The 25,421-nt window shown below is 42.4% G+C and overlaps 1 protein-coding gene across 1 annotated transcript in view; it reads left to right on the top strand.

The window, feature by feature from the left end:
• The window catches only part of LOC147730364 (solute carrier family 13 member 2-like), a 423,239-nt gene that overhangs the window by 219,249 nt on the left and 178,569 nt on the right, over positions 1-25,421 (top strand). The window contains exon 4 of the mRNA XM_086955168.1: positions 16,096-16,454. Within this exon, the coding sequence (XP_086811294.1) occupies positions 16,096-16,454 (359 nt within the window). The remainder of the gene's footprint in view (positions 1-16,095; positions 16,455-25,421) is intronic.

The following is a 25,421-nucleotide window of genomic DNA, read 5'->3' as shown; positions in this document are numbered from 1 at the left end:
ATTAATAATAATGATCAACTAATTGTTAATTAAATATGAATCACTTCCCACCCTTTAGCCCTATAAACCCCACAACCCACACCTAAAGCAAATTTCTGAATTACCATAATCGATTACCAATGAATTAATTAAGATTAATTAACAACTAATTAATAATTAATAACAAATACATTACTTCCCACCCTTTACCCCTGTAAACACACAAACCGCACCTGAAAAGAATCACCCAATTACCATAATTAATTAATTAATTTAAATTAATAACCAATGAATAATTAAATACAAATAAATTACTTCCCACAGTTAATACTATAAAATCTCAAATAAATAAATATGAACGAATGCAAAATAATCATTAATTTATTATAATTAAATTACTTCCCACCTTATGCATTCCCCTATAAATCCACAACCCGCTATATAGCTAAAAAACGCAAAATTTACTCAGATTTAATTACTACTAAATATTTAACACATATTTTAAAAAACCTAAACAGTACGTATACAATAAAACATACATCACATACATTTAAAATATAAACTATGTATTTTAAATGTATGTGATGTATGTTTTTTTGTATAAGCATTGTTTTAGTGTTAATTATACAAAAAAACATAAATTGCATACATTTAAAATATAAACTGGTTTACAACTATGGGAGGAAGGGAGATGGTGGGTTGACTCCGCCAATGGCTCTGCTCCATTCCGCACCTTCCCGATTGCCACAGCGAGGCCCGTAGCAGTTTGAGGCTGTGTGCAGTGACTGCAGCTTTGCCTTTCTCCATGCTGGCTCCTTTGAGTTTTTTAATCATTATCGATACCCTGAGCATACTCGGATTGGCGGTATCGGCAAAGAGGGGTTTGTCATTCCCAGCCACATCAGCGGATGGCGGGTGATCTCGATGGCATCGTTCCCAGCTACACATCGTGCTGAGCGCAGAAGGATCATTCACCAGCAAGCGTTATGCTCGGAGCGATGGTTTGCTTCCTTCTCCTGCTCCTCCCTGTTCTCTAACTGCATATAATTATTAGCCATCTCCAAAGGTGCATTCCTCTGAGACTGCATTTTTTCATCAAGGCTTAGCTACTGTTGCTCCTGTGGCTCATTCCCGGGAATACTATTTACCTTTTTTTTATGCTGAGACTCTGTGGACGCCAAGTACACAGCTTGGCATTTTTAGTTGGGTATTCCCTGCTGTATCAGTACACCACGAAAATACAGGATACAGGCATGTCCCCACAGATGATCAATACTTTTTTATTTATTTATTTTTTTATATTTGTAAAGCGCGCTGTTACCAAATGGTGTCCTACTTCTCGAGGGATCGGTGCCACAAAAGGGGCTGCTAAAAATTGAGGCACCAGTACCTCTGGCCGCTACACCTTCACAAGTGGGACGGCCCATCCTGAAGTTACTAAAGACAGGGGCAGTACAAGAAGAGATTATTGCTGCATCTAAAGACCAAATACCGGGAGAGGCATCTCATCTGGCAGAGACCTTAAAGGTAGTGGTGGCAATTTCACCAGCAAGTTCATAACCCTTATTGCCTCAGATAAAAAGCCTTAGCCTAGGTCAGAGTACAGACCAGGATCTGGCTGTGAATCAGGATGTGGTTCAGAGACAAGAACTTGCTGCAGTCAAATCAACGAAGGATATCCAGTGACCCTTGAGTCCTGTACTACCAACTCCTCAATTAGGGCTCTCACCTGGGGCTATTGGAGTGCCCCGCATGCAGGAATCTTAATCTTAGGTTTTGTGGAGTATCACACAAGTAACAACTATAAGTACTGTCTTTAATACTTCTCATACTCGGGGGTGGGGCGCTGGGGTAACCGAGTACATATCCAATAAGTTAAGGGAGGATATTGAGGTTATCGAGGATGTTGAGTATGATGTGGGTGTGTTACCAGGTAAAAAACTGGATGCCACTAGATGCTTCTCTACAACAGAGGCGAATGTACAGGGGGATGCTACTAGCAAAAATTACAGTGACTATTTACCTGCCCCAGGAAATTTGGATTGTACATCGTAGGCAGATACTATCTCTACCCAAGGCAATCCCTCTCCTCATAAATCTACAATAGCGCTGACTAAGTCAAGAAAGCTTGTGGATCACAGCGTGGCACACCCCATATCTAAATCTTTAAAGCTCCGTCAGGCTGGCAGGGCAAGTACCCAAGGGGCAAAGAGTAGCCCACAAAGGAAATTGGTCATATTAAATGGGACAGGTAAGGTCAATTATTTCTCACCTATCGGCAACTCTTCCAGGGTCTACAGGTGGTAATCAGCAACCTAAGATCCAGGCTCGACACATGTGCTCAACTCCGAACCTTGCTTTTCCATCCGATATATCATCCGGGACTATATCGGACCACTCTTCTTCACCTACAGTAAAAGAGCCTGCAGGAGGGTCAGAGGAGGCTGTGCAGGAACCAACTCTAAGATCAATCATGCTAGCTTTGCAGCTCACAGGGTTGAGTCACAGGCATATTATACTCAGTCAAGAGCAGATACTGTCCAATTGCAAAAATCTGTGGAGGAGGTTTCTGGTCAGATTAATAATCTCAGCGAACTGCAGCAAAAAGTGGCTGCTAGTGAGGAGATAGCCACAACTATGGCTAAGTCCACTGAGAATCACAAAAGTCAGCTTAGATTCCTCCAAATCAAGATTGAAGACATTGAGAATCACCATAGGAGGAATAATCTTAGGATCTTTGGGATAACAAACGGTAAGAAAGGCTCTGATCCTCGACAAGACATGGTTCAACTACTCAGATAAGCTTTCCCGGATTCGAATGATTGGGACTGAGACTCACAAATACAACGTGCACACCGTTTCCCTTTTAATCGCAATGTCTCTTGGCCCTAAGGGCTCACAAGCCCGACCTATACTGATGTACATCGAAAACATTCTTATGCGGCAAGCTCTCTCCTTGTTGGGCCGACCAACATCCTTGGTCTCAGTAGACGACATGTCAATAATCAACGATCAATTGCCAATGGAAGCTTCAACCGTTTATAGACCCATTCAAAGCTGCCAGACCACAAGCTTTCTTACAGGAACCTACTCGCCTCAAGATTGCAATGGATGGGCGTGCTCGGATGTGTTTCTCTGAGTAGGATGCAACCCAGACGCTTGGTCGGCTAAAGGGGACAAAGAAGTAGCAAGCTTAATACTCTTGTTATATACTTTCTATGTCTTTTTGTATCATTCTTCTGTTTTTTCTTTTTTTCTCTCTCAGTTAAGGGTTGGCGACGGTGGGTAGGGGTGATGCAGGTGGGTGGTGGGCTCTCTTCGGGCCTTCTTTACAGCAATGGCCCTAGGTTGGGGTGATTCCTTCATTAGGATGGGGAGGTCAGGGTGCGGCTGGGGACAGTTGGTGGTGGATTCAGGTCGGTCCACTTTGAGTGCCCCTTACTGGCAGGCTGGTCTAGCTGTAGGGAGTTGGGGGAGGAAGGGGTACAAATAGGTCATAATTTACTGATTTCCTACAGGTTGAATGTTAAGTTTTCTAGGTTTAAGTGGGAACACCAAGATATGGGAGTCTGGCTATTTTTCTGCCTTAAAGATGGCTAAGATGGCTAAGGCTGTGTTGGAATGTCTCAGGGATTAATGCACGGGCAAAACGACACCTGTTTCGAGAGGAAATCAGTCATAAACCTGATTTGGTGGCAGTAACTGAGAGGTACTTGACACATAAGGGTAGAGCCCTTCTTAGGCAGTTGAATTACAATATAGTTGTTGCTACATCTCAGACTATATCGATTCAGGGTATTGCTCTTCTTGCTGCTAAATAATTTGAGGGTTGAAGTTTTAAAAACGGCAGCTGATCCAAAGCGTAAATGGGTTTTGACTCAACTTATGCTATCTTCTTTTAAATTTGTGATTTGTGTTGGTTATGGTCCAAACATTGACGATCCTGACATTTTTTATACACTTTTATTTGAATTATTGGACAGGGAGGGTGAACTGATTTTAATGGAAGACTTGATTTATGTAATCAATTATGGCATTGATTACACTAATTGCAGGGTGGTATCTCGTAAACACAGAATTAAGACCTCCTTAAATGATTTGATCAGGGACCACGGCGTCTGCGATGCCTAGTGGACCCTCTCTCCACTAGACCCCGGCTACACATATTATTCTCATCCGCACAAACACTACTCAAGGATAGATATGTTTTTTACCAGCACACACAGTTAGATTATATGCAGATGTTACTATGCACAAGGGTGGTCTCAGACCACAACCCGATTTATTTTCATTTTTAACCTGATTTGAAGTGGGATAAGCCGGAAAGCCCTACGTTTTATTTTACCTGGCATCTATTAACTAATATTGATTTTTTTTTCAAGCAATAGCGGATCTGCCTCCCCTACAGTAGTCATGTCACGCCATGAAAGCATATGTCTGTGGTATGACGCTACAATATGTGACTAAACAAAATAGAGCGACATGAAGAAATAAATGCTCTTCGGCAAACAGTTAGAGATACAACATGCCCTCTAAGTTACCCAGGGATCTACAGATGAACATCAAATATTTTGCTCACTGTCAGAAATACAATCTCAAAGATGCTGGATGTAGAATGAAAGAACAGGTAGCAGCCAAATATGTGAAATATAGACAGTTCCAATATGAGTCTGGTGAAAGGGTAGGTCGAGTTTTAGCGTATCAAATCACCTACAAACAAACTAAGGGTAAAATTCAGACCATCAAGGAGCTGGATGGTAAACTTTATACAAATCTAAACTTATTTTGGAGAAATTTGCCGGGTTTCTATAGTATGCTCTATAGTCACCCACCGACGTTCGATCAGTTAAAATGTAGGGATATATTCAACAGTCTCACTTGCCTTCTCTTGGCGGTGAGAAGGTATACAATCTACAGGTAGGAATTTAAAGTCTCGAAGTTGAAGAGGCACTGATGGTTTTACCCTCGGGTAAGGCTGCGGGAGGCTACACTCTCCCGACTGAGTTTTTTAAGACGTTTGGAGACATACTACGTCTGAAATTTCTTTATGTGGTGCAATTTATTCAGGCAGGGGACTATCCCAAATAGCTGGAATACAACCAATATTGTGGTTTTCTTAAAAAAGAATAAGCTGGCTGATCATCTAGGCTCTTATAGGCCCATTTCACTGATTAATACAAACGCTAAATGGTTCACCCAGATTTTAGCTTGTTGACTCACTCCATTGATCCCCCCGGCTTAGTATCCCCAAAGTAACATGGATTTGTTCTGGGCAAAGACACTATGGAACATACTAACGCAGCAAGTATGGCATTTGACATTGCAGGAAAGTGTAATCTGAATCTAGGTATGATATTACTTGATGCAGAGAAAGTATTTGACCGGGTGGTCAGGGGTGCCTATCGACCATGTTATCTGTCTTTGGTATAGGTGATACATTTATCAAAATGATTTAGGCATTCTACAAGGCCTCGTACCCCCGGGTGGCATATGCTGGAAGCTATTCCGTGCTTTTTCCCATCAATCGTGGGACAAGACAATGGTGTCCACTATCGCCCCTTCTTTTTGCTCTTTACATGGAACCCTACCTGCAATCTCTTATTAAGAACACAGACATTCAACCCTGGGTTTTTTGCCGATCTACAACTCCACCTTACCGCTTATGCGGATGACATGGCAATCTTCTCCCCTAATACTGCATCAGCTCTTATCCAGATTTCTAATGAGTCACGTGTTTTGGGGAGCTTTCTGGCTTTAAGCTCAACCTAGATAAAAGACAGGTCCTTTTTTGAATTTTAAATCCGACTTTCCTATTCAAGGGGCTACCACTTTGACAGTCTATTTAGGCATAAGCTAAGTTTTATGGTTTTGAGTATCATTAAAGCAAATCATGAAACCCTATTATCTGTAACAAATATTACATTTAAATCATGGCACAAGTTGCCACTTACTATAATTGGTAGAGTTAATATTGTTAAAATCAATATCCTGCCAAAGTTTTTGTATTTGTTTAGGGCAATTCCATTTAGAGTTCCGGATAATTTTTTTAGGCATCTCAATGGTGCTATCAGTAGTTTTTTATGGGGTATTGCTGCACTAAGCGTGCAAGCCAATATCTGAAATCTACCTATAAAACAGGTAGGCTTTCACTTCTGGATTTTAGGCTCTATTTTTTGGGCTCCTTTTACCAGCCATGTGCTCAGTCTATTGATGTATGGAGACCTCATTCAAATACCATTCTATTATTGGCTTGCTCTAGAAGCAAGGATTTCTTTTATCGGCTCAATGAGCCAAATTACGGATCACTGACAGAATATCGAGGAGCAAAATATCGACTTGCCAAAATATCGTGGACAAAATATAGAATGCCAAAATATCGAATTCCTATCTACAAACAGGTAAGTACAGAAATATTGAATCCAAAATATAATTGTAAATACTTTCGCTTGTTAAAATATTACATTTTTTAAATGCATTAAATGTAATGTCAAATTAATAAAATACACATAATTACCTAAAATATATTTAAAAATACTTAAATAACCTTGAAATTAGTAAATGATTAATGTAAGTAAAAAAAAACATGCAATTTTATTTTTTTATTAATATATATATATTTACCTAATATGAGTGCATCAGTAGGGAACGCGTTGGATAGCGGGAGGGTAAAAATGACTATTCCCACTCCAGAGAGTGCAACAGTAGGGAAAGCGTTGGATAGCGTAGGGGTAAAAATTACTATTCCCACTTCAGAGAGTGCAACAGTAGGGAAAGCACTGGATAGTGGGAGGGTACAAATGACTATTCTCTCTCCAGAGAGTGCAACAATAGGGATAGCGTTGGATAGCGTAGGGGTAAAATTTTTTATTCCCACTCCAGTGAGTGCAACAGTAGGGAAAACGTTGGATAGCGTCGGGGTAAAATTATGATTCCCACTCCAGAGAGTGCAACAGTAGGGGAAGCGTTGGATAGCATAGTGGTAAAAACTACTATTCCCACTCCAGTTAGTGCAACAGTAGGGAAAGTAATGATTTAATATTTAAATAAAAATAAATTAATTATCAATACCAGTAAAAAAATTCATTAAATGTAATTGCCAATTATACAATATTTAATAAATACGTAATTATAAATACCAATAAATATTATTTATTAACAATCAATTACCGATTAATAATTAATTAACAGCCAATTACTTTTCAATACCAAAAATGTAATAAGTAATAAAAAAATACCAAATAATAATTAATTAGCAATAAAATAATTATCAATACACAAAAAATATTTCAATAATTATTTCATTAAAGTTAAACTACTTCCCACCCTATTCCCCTATAAACCCACAACCCGCTGTGAATAAAAAATAATACAATTAACATAATTGTCAATTAATCAATTAATAAAAATGAATTACCAATTAATAAAAAATAATGACTAATTAATAATTCATTAACAATAAATTAATTATTGATACAAATAAATAAAAATAAATATTTACTTAATTACAATTAAACTATTTCCCACCCTATTCCACTATGGACCTGCAACCCGCAACAGAACTAAAATGCAAAATTAAATTAAAAATAATCATTAATTCCTAAAAATTAATATTTAATTTACTATAATTAAATTACTTCCCACCCTATTCCCCTATAAACCTACAACCCACTACAGACTTAAATTATGCAAAAAACGTATTAACATACAATTCATTACTTTAAAAAAATTAAGCATACATTACAAAAATAATATACACTTTTAACACATATACTAACATACAAAACACTTTTAAAAAAATCGATATTAATTAAAAATTCAATATATTTTAATGCCTATAATATGTACTTCGATATTACTTACCTGCATTTCGATATTATTATCCACTAGATCATGTCCATTCGATATTATATCCATTCTATATTTTGAATTTTATATTTTGTTCATTCTATATATTTTTTCGATATTTTGTCTACATTCTCCTAATTACTACAAGAGGGTACAATTAATCAAGATACCCCTATATGAGATAATCCTGCTTTCCCTGCGGTTTCTGGTGATACAACTTGCAGAGTATGGACAAATTGCAGCAATAAAACACTGGAACAATTAAATCATTTAAATGATTATAGAGCTTTTTCAGACTTGCAAGGAGTCAATTCTTTCTTTAAATGTCTCCGACTGAGGGAATATATGCGGATGAGAAGATTACTGGAGCAGGACATCGACACCTCAGAGTTCTCTTCACTCTACTTTAAGCCCGATAATAAACCAATTATAAGTGTGATGTATCAGGCATTGTCACACTCTGTAATTGACAATACACCTAGCGTCTGCATCTTCAAGATCCAAAATATTCCCCCGATCTATTATTCCTTGAATCAACTTCTCCTCAGCTACTCTAAGAACAAAATAAATGTCTCGCATTTCTAGTTTAAGTTTCTTTTGATAAGAAATATCATAGCTCAAGACTTCACCCCTAAATAAGCCTTGAACGAGTCCCATACAATATCTATACGGGCAGTATATGCATTAATATAAAAAAAAATCAGTAATCCATTTTGACATGTGCCCCTTAAATTGATCATCTGCACATAATTTTCAATGAAAGGTGAAGCCTCTACTTATGCGATCTATCCATAAGGCTGGTATTTCTAAAACAACAGGAGCGTGATCGGAAGATATCCTAGGGAATATTTGCATAATCGCCCCAGTTAGCAGAGTTGAAGACATAAAGAAATAAGCCAATTTTGCCATTTTTTTATGGGGGAAAGAATAAAAGGTATAGCCTGAATTTGTAAGAAACAAACTACTCCTGACAACCACTAGACCATTATCTTCAAAAAAATTATAAAGGGCCTTAAAGTCCCGTGGTTTACGTCCTGTATAGTTTTGAGGTCCTCTGGTAATTTTTTGAGGAGTTAAATTGATATTACTATCTCCACATACAACCAGGGGAGTTACCCATGCCGCCAATTCTAAATTCAGACCCTCCAAAGTCGATGCCTTATCTAAATTAGATCCATAAATGGGACATAATATAAATTGACAGCCACCCAGCCCTAATTCTACTATGGCCCAGCGGCCCAATTTATCTGTCAAATATCGTCCTATTGAACAGACATTCGGTTTAGTTAATATCATGACTCCTCGAATCATTGATGACTGCTGTGAAGCGACGATTAAAGAATACCCCAGATCAGCTACTAAATGATGATTACTCCAGGGCAGGTGTGTCTCCTGGAGACATACTACATCAGGGTGTATATGCCGAAGTTATATGGCTACCCTCTTCCTTTTATTAACATTATTAAGTCCGGAAACATTTAAGGAACAAATTTTAATCCCCCTGAGCCCCATAACAGAGAATAAAAAGCGTACGCGACGGAAAACTAATTAACATTTTACCGTAAACGTTCTGATTGTTTGGAAACATTTTTTCCGTTTTATCGCTCAACTCTCTTACTGCAACTGTGGTTTTTACCCCATTTTTCCCCTACCTCAGTGCCCCTACCCCACAAACCCCCCCCACCCCTACTCCACCCGACCATCTCCCTCCCCTTCCCCTTACCAAGGATTTAGGACTTATAATCCTGTAGATGTAAAGCTTCCCCTACTTCCCCTGCCTTTTCTCACAAGATTATGTCATACAAAAAACATTATGTCACTATTTTCTGTTTTAGGAGAAGCAAAAACCTTAATACCATGATGCCTCTAGCTACTCCAGTATGACAGAATAAACCTAAATGGATTTCAAAAACTCTTTTGCAGGCCCATTGTTTGTAAAGAACCGAGGACGTTCCTGAAAAATAACTTTTAGCTTGGCAGGGTTCATTAACTCCTTCGACGCTCATGACAAGCTCAGCTCGTCATGGTGTACACCTCCATACACTCATGACGAGCTGAGCTCGTCATGAACAATGGGAATCAACCAAACTCAGCACAGGAGGAAAATGGCACTAGCATCGATGGTGTTAAGTAAGCTTGAGCCACCTTGGCCTGAAATTGAACGATAACCTGGCGAAGCTGCCAACAACTCTCCATTGTATATCGACAAAAATGAGGCGTAGCATAAAAACTCAAACCCCACCCCAACCCTTTTCTTATCAGGACGTGCCAACAAGAAAACCTCCTCTCTAGCTAAAAAACTATTGAAAGAGATCAGAAAGGATCTAGGCTTAGACTCAACCTGACATGCCCGGGGACGAATATTAAAAGGGAATCTATGTGCTCTTTCGATTTCCCTGTCCCAGTCCCATTTAGAAAGTTCAGGAAAGGCAATTTTAAAAAGTTCGACTATAAACTTGCGAGGGTCCTGTCCCTCTTTCCCTTCTGGAATCTGCATCAGTCTCAAATTATTTTGTCGAGCCCTGTTTTCAAAGTCAGCCATTTTCCATTGTGTGTCTTCTTTAATGTTGCGTAGCGATTCTGTCATTGCCGTCTGTTGTGACAGTTTGTCTTCCAAATTTGAAAAACTCGTCTCTGCCTCGGTGAACCTTGAAGCGAAGTCTGCCTGAGATTTAACCAGCCGTCGTACCGAATTCTGCAATTTGCGACATGAATTTTGCACCCTTTGGCTCTCCTCTTGTGTCTCATCTCAATGGGACATAATGGACTGATATACCATTGATAAAGCGATGTCTTCATCAGTGTATTCTTTTTGTGCCTTATTAAAGGAATGTAATTGGTCAGATTGTGCGCTCCCCTTATCCAGAATTGTATTGCCTTTTTTTCGCACTGTGTGGGGGCTACCATCCATAAAGTCACCTGAGTCCTCCAAACAGATACTACTGTGGGCACTGTCATCAGCCATGTTAATTTGCCTAGAATACTGCAATGCCAAATCTTCACAGGAAGAAGTAGAGTGTTCTGAGAGGGAAAAAAGTCACCAGATTTACCATCCAGTGAATATGCCTGTGCCTGTGTTTGCTCTTCCCCCTGCGAAGTGTGTGTTTGCGTCTGGGATTTAGCACTTTGTTCTACAACCTTTGAGATAATATCTTCAATACCTGTGACACTCACAGTCTGAGAATTACTCTGATTATTCAAAACTTCACTGACCCCTAAACCAGGGGTAGCTATTGGTGAAGCTATGTCAGTGGTGGCAGTAATATTATGCCTCAATAGCTCGATATTTTTACTTGTTTCCCTTCCAAAGTGGTATATTTTTCCCCCTGCGTTTCTCCTTAGAAGCAGAAAAAATTGCAGGAATAGTTCTGTTATCCCCCAAGTTTTATTTACCTTTGCTCATCCCAGCGTCTGGGTTTTAATGGAGTTGCTGGAATTCTTATCAGCCTTCTCACTCACTGTCTTGCCATTATCGCCCTCTTGACCTTGAGGTTTGCCGCAGGTTCCCCTGGGCGGCATGGCTGAGCGGCAAGCTGCTTTGATGTTTTTCCTAGCAGAATCAGCCCAGGTTGAATCACTCGTAGCCTCCCTCACAGCCTCCCTCGGCCAGACAGTAGCAGGGGCACCCGCCCACCAAGTTCACCTGCACCAGGTGATTGAAAACCGCGAACGCCGAGAACACTTCCAGCATCGGCCGTCTGCTCAGTAACACGATCAGAAGAAACAGCCTTCAGCCTTCAGTCTTCAGCGAAGACACGCTCGCAGAAAATCCTTCCGGCAAGTAAGTCATTTAAATACAGAAGATTTTATCTTCAAAGCTCATTTCTCTCCGTTCTGAAGTGCCGATCCTTACCCTCCATCAACTTCTTGTGAGGTCCAGCAGGAGCGGTGACCTTACTCGTTCACTCGTGCGGACGCCATCTGGCCCCGCACATAATATATATTGGGGCCCATCGGGACACGGGGAGGGGAAACACCGACCAGAGACAATATAAGGTGTGATAAAGGCTGCTTTATTGGGAACAGGTGCATCTTAACACAATACCACATCCTTGGCCTTTGCCGTACAAAACTAGGCCTAACTAAATATGCACATACCTGACCAAACCCCCCACCCCCACCCCTAAAACATTGCCCCCGCAAACGACATAAACATAAGTACCAACTATCCAAACACCTGCCTCAACTGTTTAAACTCTAGCCATCTGTACACTCCCTCCCCCTCTGTCCAGGAAACCTCATTCCTCCTATCCCCCCCCCTAAGTAGGAAAAAGCGCCACCCCAAAAACCTTTTACCAGCACCTGCCCCCAGCGCCATCATATCTCAGCCAACCTAACCAAAAAAGGCACCTGCTCCCAACAAAACCCCTCCAGAAATTACCCCCCAAACCCGGGAACCACAACCCCCGAAAGGCCACCCTCAAACCAAGCCTATTAGGGAGGGCGGGCGGGACAACAACTTCTCTGCCTAACTCGGCTGTCCCTAAAATGGTGCACAGTGACCCAAAATGGCCGTATTTATTTAACCGCAGCCCAAAGGGAGCCCAAACCAGCCCAAGGCCGCTGAAGTAGCCCAACCAGCCCAAAATCACCTTCCTGTCCCCGAACTATCTCTCCCCCCTATCCTCCCGGGGCCCCAAACCTCCCCGGGGGAGAGCCTCCCTCCGGTCGGCCACCCCCCGCAAAGCCCCATTGGCAGTCAATGTTGGGGGAACAAGATCTTTCAATAGAAAATGCCATTATTACCTCTGGGGAAGTTCTTCTTTCAGCTAACTTAAAAGGACAGTTTTTTAAAACAGCATTCAATTTGTATTACACTCCGGATCACATGCTTAAGTGGGGAGGCCGATACGACGGCAAATGCTTTCGAAGTGGGAGTGATAAGGCAGACAGCTTTCATATATTTTATAATTGTGTTAAATTGCCTTATTTTCTCCATGGTATTGAACATATTTTGTCAGAAATGCTACAGACTACGCTTAGGATTTCTCCGGCTCTTATGCAATTGGGGATTGGTCAAGCTGTTGAAAAGGGGACTCCTCCGTATAAACATAGGTATTTTTTATTTGTTGCAATGACTGCTGCACGGTTATGTATCGCTTCATATTGGTTGCAACCGGAGCCTCCAGCATTTGAATTCTGGCGGGCCAAATTGTATAATTTGTTTAATTTGGAATGGAGTCTGTACTGTATATCTGGGAGGTCCTCCATGATCATATGGAGATATGATGTGTGATGTATTTTTATCATTTATAAGGGCTTCATATATATGGATTTTGTTCTCTCTCCTATATTGCAACTGTGGAACAATAAAAAAAAAACAACAACGTAATCCACCAGACCATGAGTTTTGCTGTTTGCTGTGCTTGTGTCTTTGGGCTTTTTTTTCGCAAAATGCATAATCACAGCCAAAATGGATGCGAGGACGCATTTCATGCTACCTTATAGCACCAACAGTCGTTTTGCATTTTGTGTAATTATGTGTCATTTCACGCTGATTAAGGAAAAAGCAAGTTACGCTAATTTCACACCGCCCTAGTTTTATCTGCAGAGAAGTGTAGAGACTGATTGGGATTTTATCAGGAGGCAGAGTTGTACAAACCCTCCCTACTATGTGAGTGCTTGAGGCAGACAGGAAACCTCCACACGTGTGGAATGAACGACTGCTGTTGATTTGGAGATTTGTAGAGAAGCTCAACCAATGTTTGTGCCAACGCTGCAGAGCTTGCTAGCCTGAAAGAGTGTTGGGAGTCCTGGAAAAGTTGAAAGACTTCAAAACATTCTTCTACATTGATATTAGATATAGGTGGTGTGTAGCAGTGAACTAGTGAAGGGTGTCAATTGCTGGAGAGAGAGAAGAACGGGTGTGTTTGGGATTCACCACTATGAGACATCAGATTCTTAGGGCAGACCTCCTGTGACACTCAAGAGCATCATGTGGTTGTTCTCAGAGTCCACTGTAATTCGAGTTGTGCAGAGATAAACATAGAATCCAGGGCACATAACTATTTAAACCTTGTACGAAAGCAATGGGGGTACAGCAGCCACTTCTTAAAAAGGAAACAGGAGCACCACCCCTAACTTTTCCAGGTTTTAAAAAGTGAGCCATATCACCTAGGAATTTAAAGACTCCCATCTGTAAAAAGCAAAAGCTGTCTTAACTAAGCCACATGTAACACCTGTTAATCACAGCGTAAAGGCATTTGACTGAGTAGAGTGTGTTAGGTGTTGGCATCGGATGGTACAGGAGTATAAAGACACCTTAGGCATAAAGCTTGTGTATCCTCTTGAGGGACAAGTGCTCATGGACGATCTACCGACTGAGAGAGGGATTGCGCTTGGCCATATACTTCTCAGTGACTGTTGCCTGTAGGCTTCTGGCCCTTTCTAGAGAGTGTGACGATGATGCCACTCGGGCCTTTTCCCAATTGGGCACAGAATTTCGGGGTTAGGGAAAGAAGACCCTCCATGCTCATTATAAGCTTGTATATCACTAAAGAAAATGTACTTGTATGTTCATAATTCCTTGATCAATCCTCACAATCATAATGAAGCAAGTGCTTGCTGTGCCCACAGGTGATGACAAGTTTTGTTTTTCATAAACACGAAAGAGCACCAACTGAGGTTCATGCTTGGGACATTTCAAATATGATTAGATGCCATTCTGTATTTTACAAGTCAAAAGCACTCCAGAGAAACCATGCTTTTATCTGTATAGGTGTGCTACTGATGTTGTATGTAAGTTTGTCATAGAACGTTGAGCTCTGCTACATACACCTCTCTAAATAACGACACAGCAATAATTTAGATTAGGGTACACCAGTAACAGATAACCGGTTGAATGCCAATTGCCCGTGAGGCCACAAAGGCAGAAACATGTCAACCTATTCCTAGTTGTGGATATTTGGGATTATTATTTTAAACAAGACCATACATTGTTTTTAACCTTAGTGTAGATAGAGCAAATTAAAAAATAATAAACTCCTTAAAATCTAACCACAGATCATTTTAAATTACTAACAAAAGCACTATCTAAAAAAGAAACGTCTGAAATGTCCCTTAAGGATGAAATCTTTTGATTTAAAAAAAATATATTTCTCCAAAAAGAGCTCTATAATCAGGTAGGACACACCCTACCCAATGTGGAGCACAACCCGATGTTGAAGCTTCTTTTTTATTTAAATCAACTTCTAGATGCCAAACATATTTGGTATACTTTACACACAATTTATTTTCAAACTCTGCTGCATGTTGTGAATGGAGTCCCAGTGCTAATAAAGGAAAGTAAAGCACCATTAAGACATAAACAAGAATTTCCCTTTTCTAGGATAGAAAAAAATGCCTCTACGCGGCTTCTTTTGAGTGAATTGTGTAAGTGATAACGGCACATTCAAGTAGAGGGGAATAGGGGGTTGGGGGACGGTTCAGCAAACTATCCTCCCAATGTCAGAACCAAATCTCCTGAAGTGCTGGTCCGATATAAGGTTCAAATTATCTCTTGTTATAAAATGACTACACTAAGTACAAACATTAGATCCTATTTAACTTTATGTCCTCAAGATCACCATTGGTTTTAACCTTAACAAAAACGTCAAGGGATTGAATAATTTTTTTAGGGGGTTCTTTAGTTGTATTTAAGTTTTACTTACCTATGTCTTCGGCCAATTTACTCAACACACTGAGTCTAAGAACGAGGACTGTCGGGCTGAATAAAAAAAGAGCCCCTAGGGGAACCGTAGGGCATTGCTGAGTCAACACTAAATGGAGCATATGCCAAATTATGAAACATGACACCAATTTGGTGGGGGACGGCGCTGGCTCCTAAACATTAACGCTATGTTTGACCCTGGTGTGGTCTTCTCACAATAGATCATTTGGACTTTATTCCGAAATGCACACCACGAAAATGGTTAGGGGGTGATAGCAAAACAGCACACATCACAGTTGATTTTTCCAAAAGTTGCAATTTAAATAATAATTTCTGCTCATTCTCCTGTGAAAATAGTGATTAGGTAAAGATTGTATCTACAGCCAGAAGAGAAGCTTATAATCACAATAGAAATATTTCTATCTGTGTTTGGGCTTTGAACAGAGGAGGAACTCCCCTGAGTGGACCTGTCCCAGCCCTCCTACTGGGACCTGGTCTGACTCTACCAAATTCACTGGAGGACTTTGATACCTCTTCCTATCTCCCTGCTATCTTATGCTGAGCAGATCTCCTCTGTCAAGTTCTGGCTTCTGAAGCTAACACAGCGTGTTTTCTGGTTGCAGCCTAATGCTGGGCTTCATGCTGGTCACTGCTTTCCTCTCCATGTGGATCAGCAACACAGCCACCACGGCCATGATGGTGCCCATAGCGCAGGCTGTCCTGGATCAACTGCACACCTCAGAGAAGAAGCTGAATGAACAGAAGGCCCAGGAGATGCTAAAAGCCCAGAAAAGCAATGAGCTGAACGGGAAAGTGAACCAAGCCTTTGACCTGCAGGAGAAAAGCCCCGCCCAGACCAACCTTGCCTGCGAGGTCCAATTCGAACCCGTACCAGGGGACAATCCTCTGAAAGGGAAGCAAACAATAGAGCTGCAGGAGAGAATTGTGCAGATGCCAGAGCTTGGTGAAGACCAGACAAAAAGTGAGTAACTGCACGTAAGAATCCTTGCTTGGCCCTCAGCTTCATCCCAATTTCAATTGTATTGTATTGTTAAGCTATGGTGTGCAGTGAGGACTGCCCGAGTCTTTCTGCCGTTACAGTATCATAGAGAAATTGGGGGAAAATATTACATCCAGTCTTTTTTCCTCCATATTCTTGAAACAGTGACATGGTATTCAGATATACATATGCTTTTTAGGCATTATTTTCATCTGTGTATTGGTGGTCTTGTTGGATTTATTGACTCTTTTTGGCTCTATTGGTTGCATTTGCTGCCTTTTCTGTTATTTATGGTGACCTCCGCTACTAAGAGTACTCTCCTGCCTTAATATGCTTAACTTTTGTGCTGTAGTATCTTCTCGGGATCTGAGTCACAAAGTAAGTAGCTATTTCTTCAATCTCAGGCTTACACCTGCAATGTATGCAAAATAACTTATTTTATGGAATTTAAACAAATCGCAACATATCTGCATATATTTCCCGTAAAAGTGTGGATTTCTTTTCCTGCTCTTAACCTTATACATTTGGGGATTTTCAACTGGCTGTAAATGAACACTTTATTTTCTTCACCAGCATCATATTTGTTATTTTAGATGGGTGTTTCCCTCCTTTACACCCATGGAAAATATGGAAGAGTTTTGGGGCCCGATTTAGGTAAATCCCATTTACCGATTTTGAAATACCGAATTTTACCGATTCGGTATTTCAAAATCAGTAAATGGGATGTAGGTCCCAACATCTGGATTTGTTACTGAATCCTTAACAATTCATTAATTACCGATTCTGTAAATACCGAATCGGTAATGCCCATTCATTCCAATGGGCTTTGAAGCCCATAGGAATGATTAGACATTACCGATTCGGTATTTACCGAATCGGTAATTAATGAATTCACAAGGGTGCAGGGGGTGTCACTTTGACACCCTCTAGCACCCCCAAAATGGGCATGTGTGCAATGTGGCACACAGACATGCCCTAAGGGCACGTCTGTCTGTCACATGGCACATGCACAGATGTGCATGTACACAGGAATCGGTATTTTACCATGGATTTGTATTCGATGGTAAAATACTGATTCTGTAAGCCATGTGCCAATGGAAAATTGGCTACCCACATAGCATTTTCGGTAATTTTACCGAATCGGTAAATATTACCGATTCGGTAATTATTACCGAATCGGTACTTATTACCGATTCGGTAATAATAACGATTCGGTAAAATTACCGAATATGTGCACCTACATCTCCCTAGCCCTTTACCGATCGGAAACGGCCAAAAATCGGTATTTTCGGCCGATTTCGATCGGTAAAGGGCTACCTACATCTGGCCCTTGGTGTTTTTCACGCAAAATTGACACTACAATGTTGCACCAAAATAAAGGGCCTGATTCACAAAGATTAACTTTACACGTTTGTGTCAGTTTACGATTTCGGTATTCACAAAACTGCATTTTGATAGTATGTTTAGGATTGCAGAGAACGCCTCACATAAAAAGATAAGACAAGTCTATCATTTTCTTCAAACATATTTTTATTGAAAATATATCAAAGTACATCATATGTTATTACCATCATTTCACACCACACACAGGGAATGTTGCAGGTTTCGACGATAGTTGTACATAGTTACACAGTGCTAGATAGTGACCCTGCCCCAATCTCATTGAACTGCTTAAATGACGGGTACAGTTTCTGATAGTAGTTGCCTTTATAATCCTTATGTGAAATCAACGATGTAAGTGGGTGTCCCATCTTCCTTTTGTGATGGTAATTCCCCAAAACCTTCAAACCGGAAGGTGCCACATGGAGCATACTAAAGTCATATAAAAAACAACTCCCAACCAAGGAATAATACATATTCCCGCAACTGAATCCCACACTTTCAAGTTGGTGCGTGTAGCAGTGCTAATGTATGCATTCTTGGGTCTGTCCTTTTTGGGGCGCCATGCCAAATCCCAGATAGTCCTCCTCGTCACACTGGGATCCATATGTAACCAATGTTTATCTGATTCCCGTTTTGACCACTCAGTCAGTACTCTCAGTTGCACAGCTTTATAATATAGTACTATATCTAGGAGTCCCACTCCACCCTCCGCTCATGAGCGACCCAGTATGGAGAAACAGAAGCAGGCGTTGCCCCCTTGCCAAATGAAGTGCAGAATCATGGTTTTAACTCACTGAAAGAAGTCACTTTCTAATTCAATGGGTAGGGCCTGAAATAAGTAAAGGAGCTTAGGAAGGAGTGTCATTTTAATAGCGTGTATCCAGCCCAGCCAAGACAGAAAAAGAGGTTTCCACTTCGTGAGTTCAGTTTGTATACGAGTAAACATGGGGGAAGTTAGCAGTGTAGAGCCCCTCTACCCTGGGTGTTAGTTGGACTCCCATGTATTGTATAGACGAAGTGGTCCATTGGAGGGAAGTGAGAGACTGGAGCCTGAGGAGTTCGGCATGCGGAAGTGTAAGGTTAAGAATATACGATTTGCCAAGATTTATTTTAAAGCCAGCTACTGCTTCAAACCGCTCAAGTTCTGATTGTAAAGGTGGGAGAGATGCGGCAGGGTCAGAGAGTGACAAGAGGACATCGTCCGCAAAAAAAGAAATTTTGTGTGTGTCCCCACTGAATGGTATCCCTTGGATTTCAGGATTGGCTCTAATCGCCATCGCCAATGGCTCAATGCTAGGGGCGAAGAGTAGGGGTGAAAGAGGGCACCCCTGTCTGGTGCCTCTAGAGTGGAAAAAGGAGGGTGAGTGTACTCCCCTGACCGCAACTTTAGATCTGGGTTGAAAGTAATTATCTTGTATCATAGTAAGAAATTTAGGTGCGAATCCGAAGGCCGTGAGGGTATTAAATAAGAACGCCCAATCCACCCTGTCGAAGGCTTTCTCAGCGTCTAGCCCTACCAATACAGCAGGGATTTGACGTATTTTGGCCTTCTCTATTAGATGTACAATTCGGCGGGTATCATCATGTGTTTGTCGACCCTTAATAAACCCCAATTGTTCTGGGTGTATAAGATCAGGCATGAGATCGTTCAATCGCTTAGCTATTATGTAGTAGTAAAGTTTCGCATCAAGATTTAGAAGAGCAATAAGCCGGTATAAGGCGCATACATGGGGATCCTTTCCTGGTTTGGGTATAACAGAGATCACGGCCTCAGACATGGAGTTGGCGATCTCGCCCTTTTCAGCCATCTTATTAAAGAGCTGTGTGAGATATGGGCTAATATCAGGGACAAAGGTTTTATATAACAGGGCGGTGTATCCGTCTGGTCCCTGGGCTTTGTGGGGCTTAAGGGCTCTAATAGCAGCTTTAACGTCTTCGGAGGTGATGGGGGCGGTGAGTAAATCATTCCACTTGGGGAGACTTAAGGGAAGTGTAGTGTCCGAAGATAATCCAGTTGGGTGACTGAATCTAGTCAAACCCTAGTATAAAGGGTTTTATAAAATGATCCAAAGATCTCAGCTTTTTCCTTATCTCTATGTGTGAACTCTCCATCGGATCTCTGTGTAAAACCAATGTACTCTCTCTCTCGTTTGTCTTTAAGCTGCCTAGCAAGGTGTTTGCCGATCTTGTTGCCCTGAGAGTAAGATAAGTGTCGCATATTGAGGAGAGTGAATTCTGCCCAAAGTTTACCCCTGAGCGCTGTTAGATTGCGAAGAGTCTGCCTTGTGGGATTCAATTTGTGGGCACGTTTAACAGAAGCCACTTCCTTCTCCAGCTATTCCTTCTCGCTGGTGCGTTGAGCATTTAGCGCCGAGATAAGGGCAATGCAGTTCCCTCGAAACACTGCTTTAAGTGTGTCCCAGGTGGTATACTCCGAGGTATCCCCCGGTTTATTAATGTCAAAAAATTCAGTAATGGTTTCTCTTAGCTTAGTGCAGGATTCCTTGTCCCGCATAAGCGAGGTCGGGAAGTACCACCTGGGAGTAGTCGAGGCATTACCACTCCAGGACAAACATATTGAAAGTAGGCTGTGATCTGACACTGAAAGAAGGAAAATGTTAGCCTCTTGTAGGACGCCGATTAAGGATTGGCTAATGAAAATATACTTAAGTCGGGAATATGTACGGTGGACATGAGAATAAAAGGTGTAGTCTCGAGAATGGGGGTAAAGAGCATGCCAGGCGTCCAAAAGGCCCATGTCGTGGAAGAGTTGTTGAGTGTCACTGGAGAAAGACCCCGTTTCCGAGCGATGTGGGTGTGTGCTATCTAGGTCTTTCTGCCAGGTCAAGTTAAAGTCGCACATGAGTACCAACGGCCCCTCCACAAAATATAGTATTTTCCCCATTAGCACTTTTAAGAAAATCATCTGTCCAGTGTTTGGGGTGTAATCCGCTATGAAGGTGCAAAGTTTCCCTATCAGACGACCCTTGACCATAATCCAGCATCATCTTTATCGTGCTGGACATCCAGCGGTTGGAATTTTATGCAAGTCTATCATTTTATGTGCAGAGTTCTCTGCCCCGACTTCGGAGTATCCATACTTGTAAACTTAAAAAAAATGTTATTAAACCAACTCAGGATAGTACACAGGAATATCATATTCAAAGATGGTACATAGCACATCATTGTTATTATCAACCCACCCAATATCATGCCCAACTAATTGCACCCCATGTGAACTCTTAGAATGCTTTCATCTAATCTGAAATAGCCCTCCCACCTAGCTCTCTACCCCAGCTAGTATCCACAGTATTTCTGCCATTCTCCCCATATTTTATCCCATTTGTGTGGACAACCCGTGGATTTATAAACCACTTTCTCTGCCCTTGCATACCATTTTTGGGCTATATTTTGTTTTGCCACCATCGCAGCTACCTTCAGCCAAATAGTTGTATAATTTGCCCATTATCTTCCCCTATGATGCACAGAAGCATCCAGCATGAGTCAACTGTAATTGTTATCCCCGTGAATTTTGACATGACTTTCGCCACTTCCTTCTAGTATTCATGTATAAATTTACAATCCCACAAAATATGAAAAAAGGTACCAATTCCTCCACATTCCCTAACACAGTACTCAGACATCCCATATCCCAGTTTATATATCAGTGATCTATAGGCATATGACCTGTGTAATATGCACACCTGTAATTGACGGAACCTGGCTCTAATTGCGACTTCCCTTGGGCTTTGTACCGCCTCTGCCTAATCATCATCCTCAAGTAGCCCCACTTCTGTCTCCCATGATGCCCGTAGAGGATCTTTTTGATTAGGGGAGTTATAGAGTACTTTTTTATATGTCAGGGTGGTGGCCTTGGTCTCCATTGGGTCCATAATATAAAGTGTACATTTATGCAAATGTGTAAGTTTACCTGTGGGAATCAGTCCATCGATGTGCACATTGGATGTGAAATTCGTTGGGAATGTTGATGAATATCCATAAACTAATAACTATGCATCACAGGTTTTCTTCCTTAGCAATAAACCAATAAATGTAGAACTTGCTCCATGCCTGTGGTTTATCTGAAGTTGTAGGTTCCATCTGGGAGGATAACTATCCACAAATCTGGATTCTATTTATCAGGTTCTGTCATTTGCCTCCACAACCAACACTTTTTAACCTTTAGTCTACACAATATTTTGTGAATCAACCCTTTATGAAGGTGAATATTTCTATCCTGTCCTCCTTTTTCCTGCGCTCCAGGGCACATTTATGAGTGTCTCTCTATGATACAATTAATATAAGTCCCTCACGATGTTAGTTGTGCGTCTAGACTGTCTCTGCCTTTACTCCTAATAGATAGGGCCTCAGGATCTGGACACACAATGCCCTGGATGAGGTTTCATCAGGGTGGTCACACTGCAACCTATGATGCCCAACATATCCCTACCCCTCCCAAGGCTGTGTCACCTTATGTGAAAATCAGACATGATAACCAAAAAAGCATCTCATCCCGGTCAACCTATTGACTTGTGAATAAGAGTGAAGTTTGGTGTACCAGAGGGAGAGTCCTGTAAAGTGAATGAAGGATAAACCATTTAAAGGAGTGATACAGGTTTGCAAATATTTTCTCTCTGTTGAAGTAAATGGAGGCATGTTGTGTTTTAATAGGATTAACATAATTGAATAGAGAGGGGCACCTGCCAAATGATATTGACTGGTATGGGTTTTATGTGAATATGACTGCTTCAATCACAAATTTGTGTTTGAAAACTAAGGTTTTTCATAGGGCCACTAAGGCTTTTATGTTTTTCCTTCTGATTTATTTGTTAATGATGAAACCCCTGTTTATGGCCATGTTTAACATGGAAGGATGGTGTTTCCTTGCTAGGTCAGTTTGTTTGAGTTTTTTGGTCTCGGCCTGCGTGGGATATGCCTGCGCAGTCTGACTGCCAACAATTTATGTTTTTCAGTAGTGGGGTTTGAACCTGCCACTCTTCTCCATTGGCTGGTTTCCTAAACGGAGGCCAGCCAATGGATGAGAGGGGCGTCTGTCCGTTTAAGCCCCATTTTTTGGGGGGATTCGGGTGTGTTATTTAGTTTCTTCCTCTCCTCTTCCCATTGGCTGGAATTTTACATTCACATTTTACAAAAGGGGATTCGACCTGCATTCAGCATACTCCTCCGAGCGGGCCACTCGGTGCAACCCAACCCCAGCGCCTCTCCCCGAGGGATGGTACTGCATTCCCCAGCCCCCAGAGCCTTCCGCTGGCTCCTCCACCCAGAGCCTGCCTACCCCTGCAGCAAAATTTTGGAGCCCAACGCAATGGAGCTCCAGTGACTCGTGCGGGCGATCACCCCCGCAGGAGCGGCACTTTCCCTTTGACCCGCTCCCTCCCTCCCGCTCCGTGGAAGTCTATCTCCCTCCCCCCTCTCCCGCTCCCGACCCCAGCGCCTCTCCCCGAGGGATGGTACTGCATTCCCCAGCCCCTGGAGCCTGCCGCCAGCACCCCCGCCCAGAGCCTGCCTTCACCTGCAGCAAAATGTGCAGCCCAATGCACTGGAGCTCCAGTGAGTCGTGCAGCGATCACCCCCGCAGGAGCTGCACTTTCCCTTTGACTGTGGCAGCCCATCTCCCTCCCTCCCTCTCCCGCTCCTCAGGCCGGCCGCCATGTTACTGGGGAGATTGTAACTGCAGAGGGGGGCCTGCTGTTGCTGTCCTTCCTGTGTAGCTGGGAGCACACCACACACCGGAGTGGGGAGTGAAAGGAGGAGGGGCAGAAGGCGGGCAGGAAGGTGCAGCAGCCCTAGGAGCAGCGAGTGCAGCACGTGTCCCTCTGCCCTGAAGGGCCCGATCCGGCGCTGGGTCTCTCCTGGTCGCGGCCCGCAGCTTGGATGACCCTTGTAAGCTCTCCCTCCACCCCATGGCCCCTTGTTGAGTGCTCGCTTTTCTTGCCTCTGTTCCCTCGTTTTGATTGTTTTTCTGCCCTCTGTTCCCTCGTTGTGATTCTGCCCCCTGTTCCCTCGTTGTGCTTGCTTTTCTGCCCCCTGTTCCCTCATTGTGCTTGCTTTTATGACCTCCGTTCCCTCGTTGTGATCGTTTTTTCTGGACTCTGTTCCCTCGTTGTGAACGTTTTTTCTGCCCTCTGTTCCCTGTGTGTGGCTCTGTGTGTGTGTGTGTCTCTGTGTGTGTGTGGCTCTGTGTGTGTGTGTGGCTCTCTGTGTGTGTGTGGCTCTGTGTGTGTGTGTGTGTGTGAGGCTCTCTGTGTGTGTCTCTGTGTGTGTTGGGCTCTGTGTGTGTTGGGCTCTGTGTGTGTTGGGCTCTGTGTATGTTGGGCCCTGTGTGTGTTGGGCTCTGTCTGTCTTTGTGTGTGGCTCTGTCTGTCTGTGTGTGTGGCTCTGTCTGTCTGTGTGTGTGGCTCTGTCTGTCTGTGTGTCTCTGTCTGTGTGTGTGTGTCTGTGTGTGTGTGATTGTGTGTGTGTGTGTGTGTGTGGCTGTGTGTGTGTGTGTGTGTGTGTGTGTGTGTCTCTGTCTGTGTGCGTGTGGCTCTGTCTGTGTGTGTGTGTGTGGCTCTGACTCTGTGTGTGTGGCTCTGTCTGTGTGTGTGGCTCTGTGTGTGGCTCTGTGTGTGTGTGTGTGTGGCGCTGTGTGTGTGGCTCTGTGTGGGTTGCTTTTTTTGTAGGTGGCTCTATCTGTGGGTGGCTCTCTGTGTGTGTAGGTGGCTCTGTGTGTGTGTGGGTGGCTCTATGTGAATGACTCTGTGTGGGTGGCTCTGTATGTGTGTGTGGGTGGCTTTGTGTGTGTGGCTCTGTGTAGGTGCAAATGCAATAGGTCTCGTATTTGCGAGCGATTGAGCTATTGGCATTGTAAATGACAATTCCATTTATTTGTATGTTTTAAAAACTAAAACATAAATAAAAATAATCTCATGACCAATGCCAATAGATCTAACTTTAACAATGCCGAGACCATTGCATTGTAAATGCTTGTTTCTGTTACCTGTTGCCTAAAGAAATATTGTGTGAACCTTTCCCTGCAGTAGCGGCTGCTGGTGGTATAGGGAGTTGGTATAAAAAGAAAGAAAAAAAATTAAATAAGCTTTCGCTTACCTGCCAGTTGCTGGTTCTCCTCTGTCCTCAGTCGATGCAGGAAGCACACAGGCTCCCAGACTCCCCTAAGCCAATCACGAAGCTGCTATCCTCAGCATGACACCAGCATCATGATTGGTCTGAGCGGCCTGGTTCAGTGCTCAGACAGGTAATGGGAGCATGTGCATGTTCTCCACTTGGCTGTGCAATACAGAGGGGTGAAGAACATGCTAAGTGTGCATGTCTGTTTGGCCGGCCCAAGGCGCCCGGCCAAAGTATCATGTGCACTTAGAAAGTGCCCACCTCTCCTCCCTCTGCTCTCTGGGCCGCACAGCCCTGCTCCACACCTACAGGGCTAGAACTTACAAATAAAATTATACTAACATTGTGTTACTATCATTTTATTTTTCCTGTAGTGTGTCTCTCATCTGCCTTAGCGGAGAAGCTTCCGCTGTTTCCCTGGCTGCCATGAGAGGT

This window comes from Lissotriton vulgaris, chromosome 2_1 (assembly GCF_964263255.1).
Source record: "Lissotriton vulgaris chromosome 2_1, aLisVul1.2, whole genome shotgun sequence".
Classification (NCBI taxonomy): Eukaryota; Metazoa; Chordata; class Amphibia; order Caudata; family Salamandridae; genus Lissotriton; species Lissotriton vulgaris.
The sequence above is the reverse complement of the archived record's forward strand: the minus strand, read 5'-3'. Positions and strand labels throughout refer to the sequence as shown.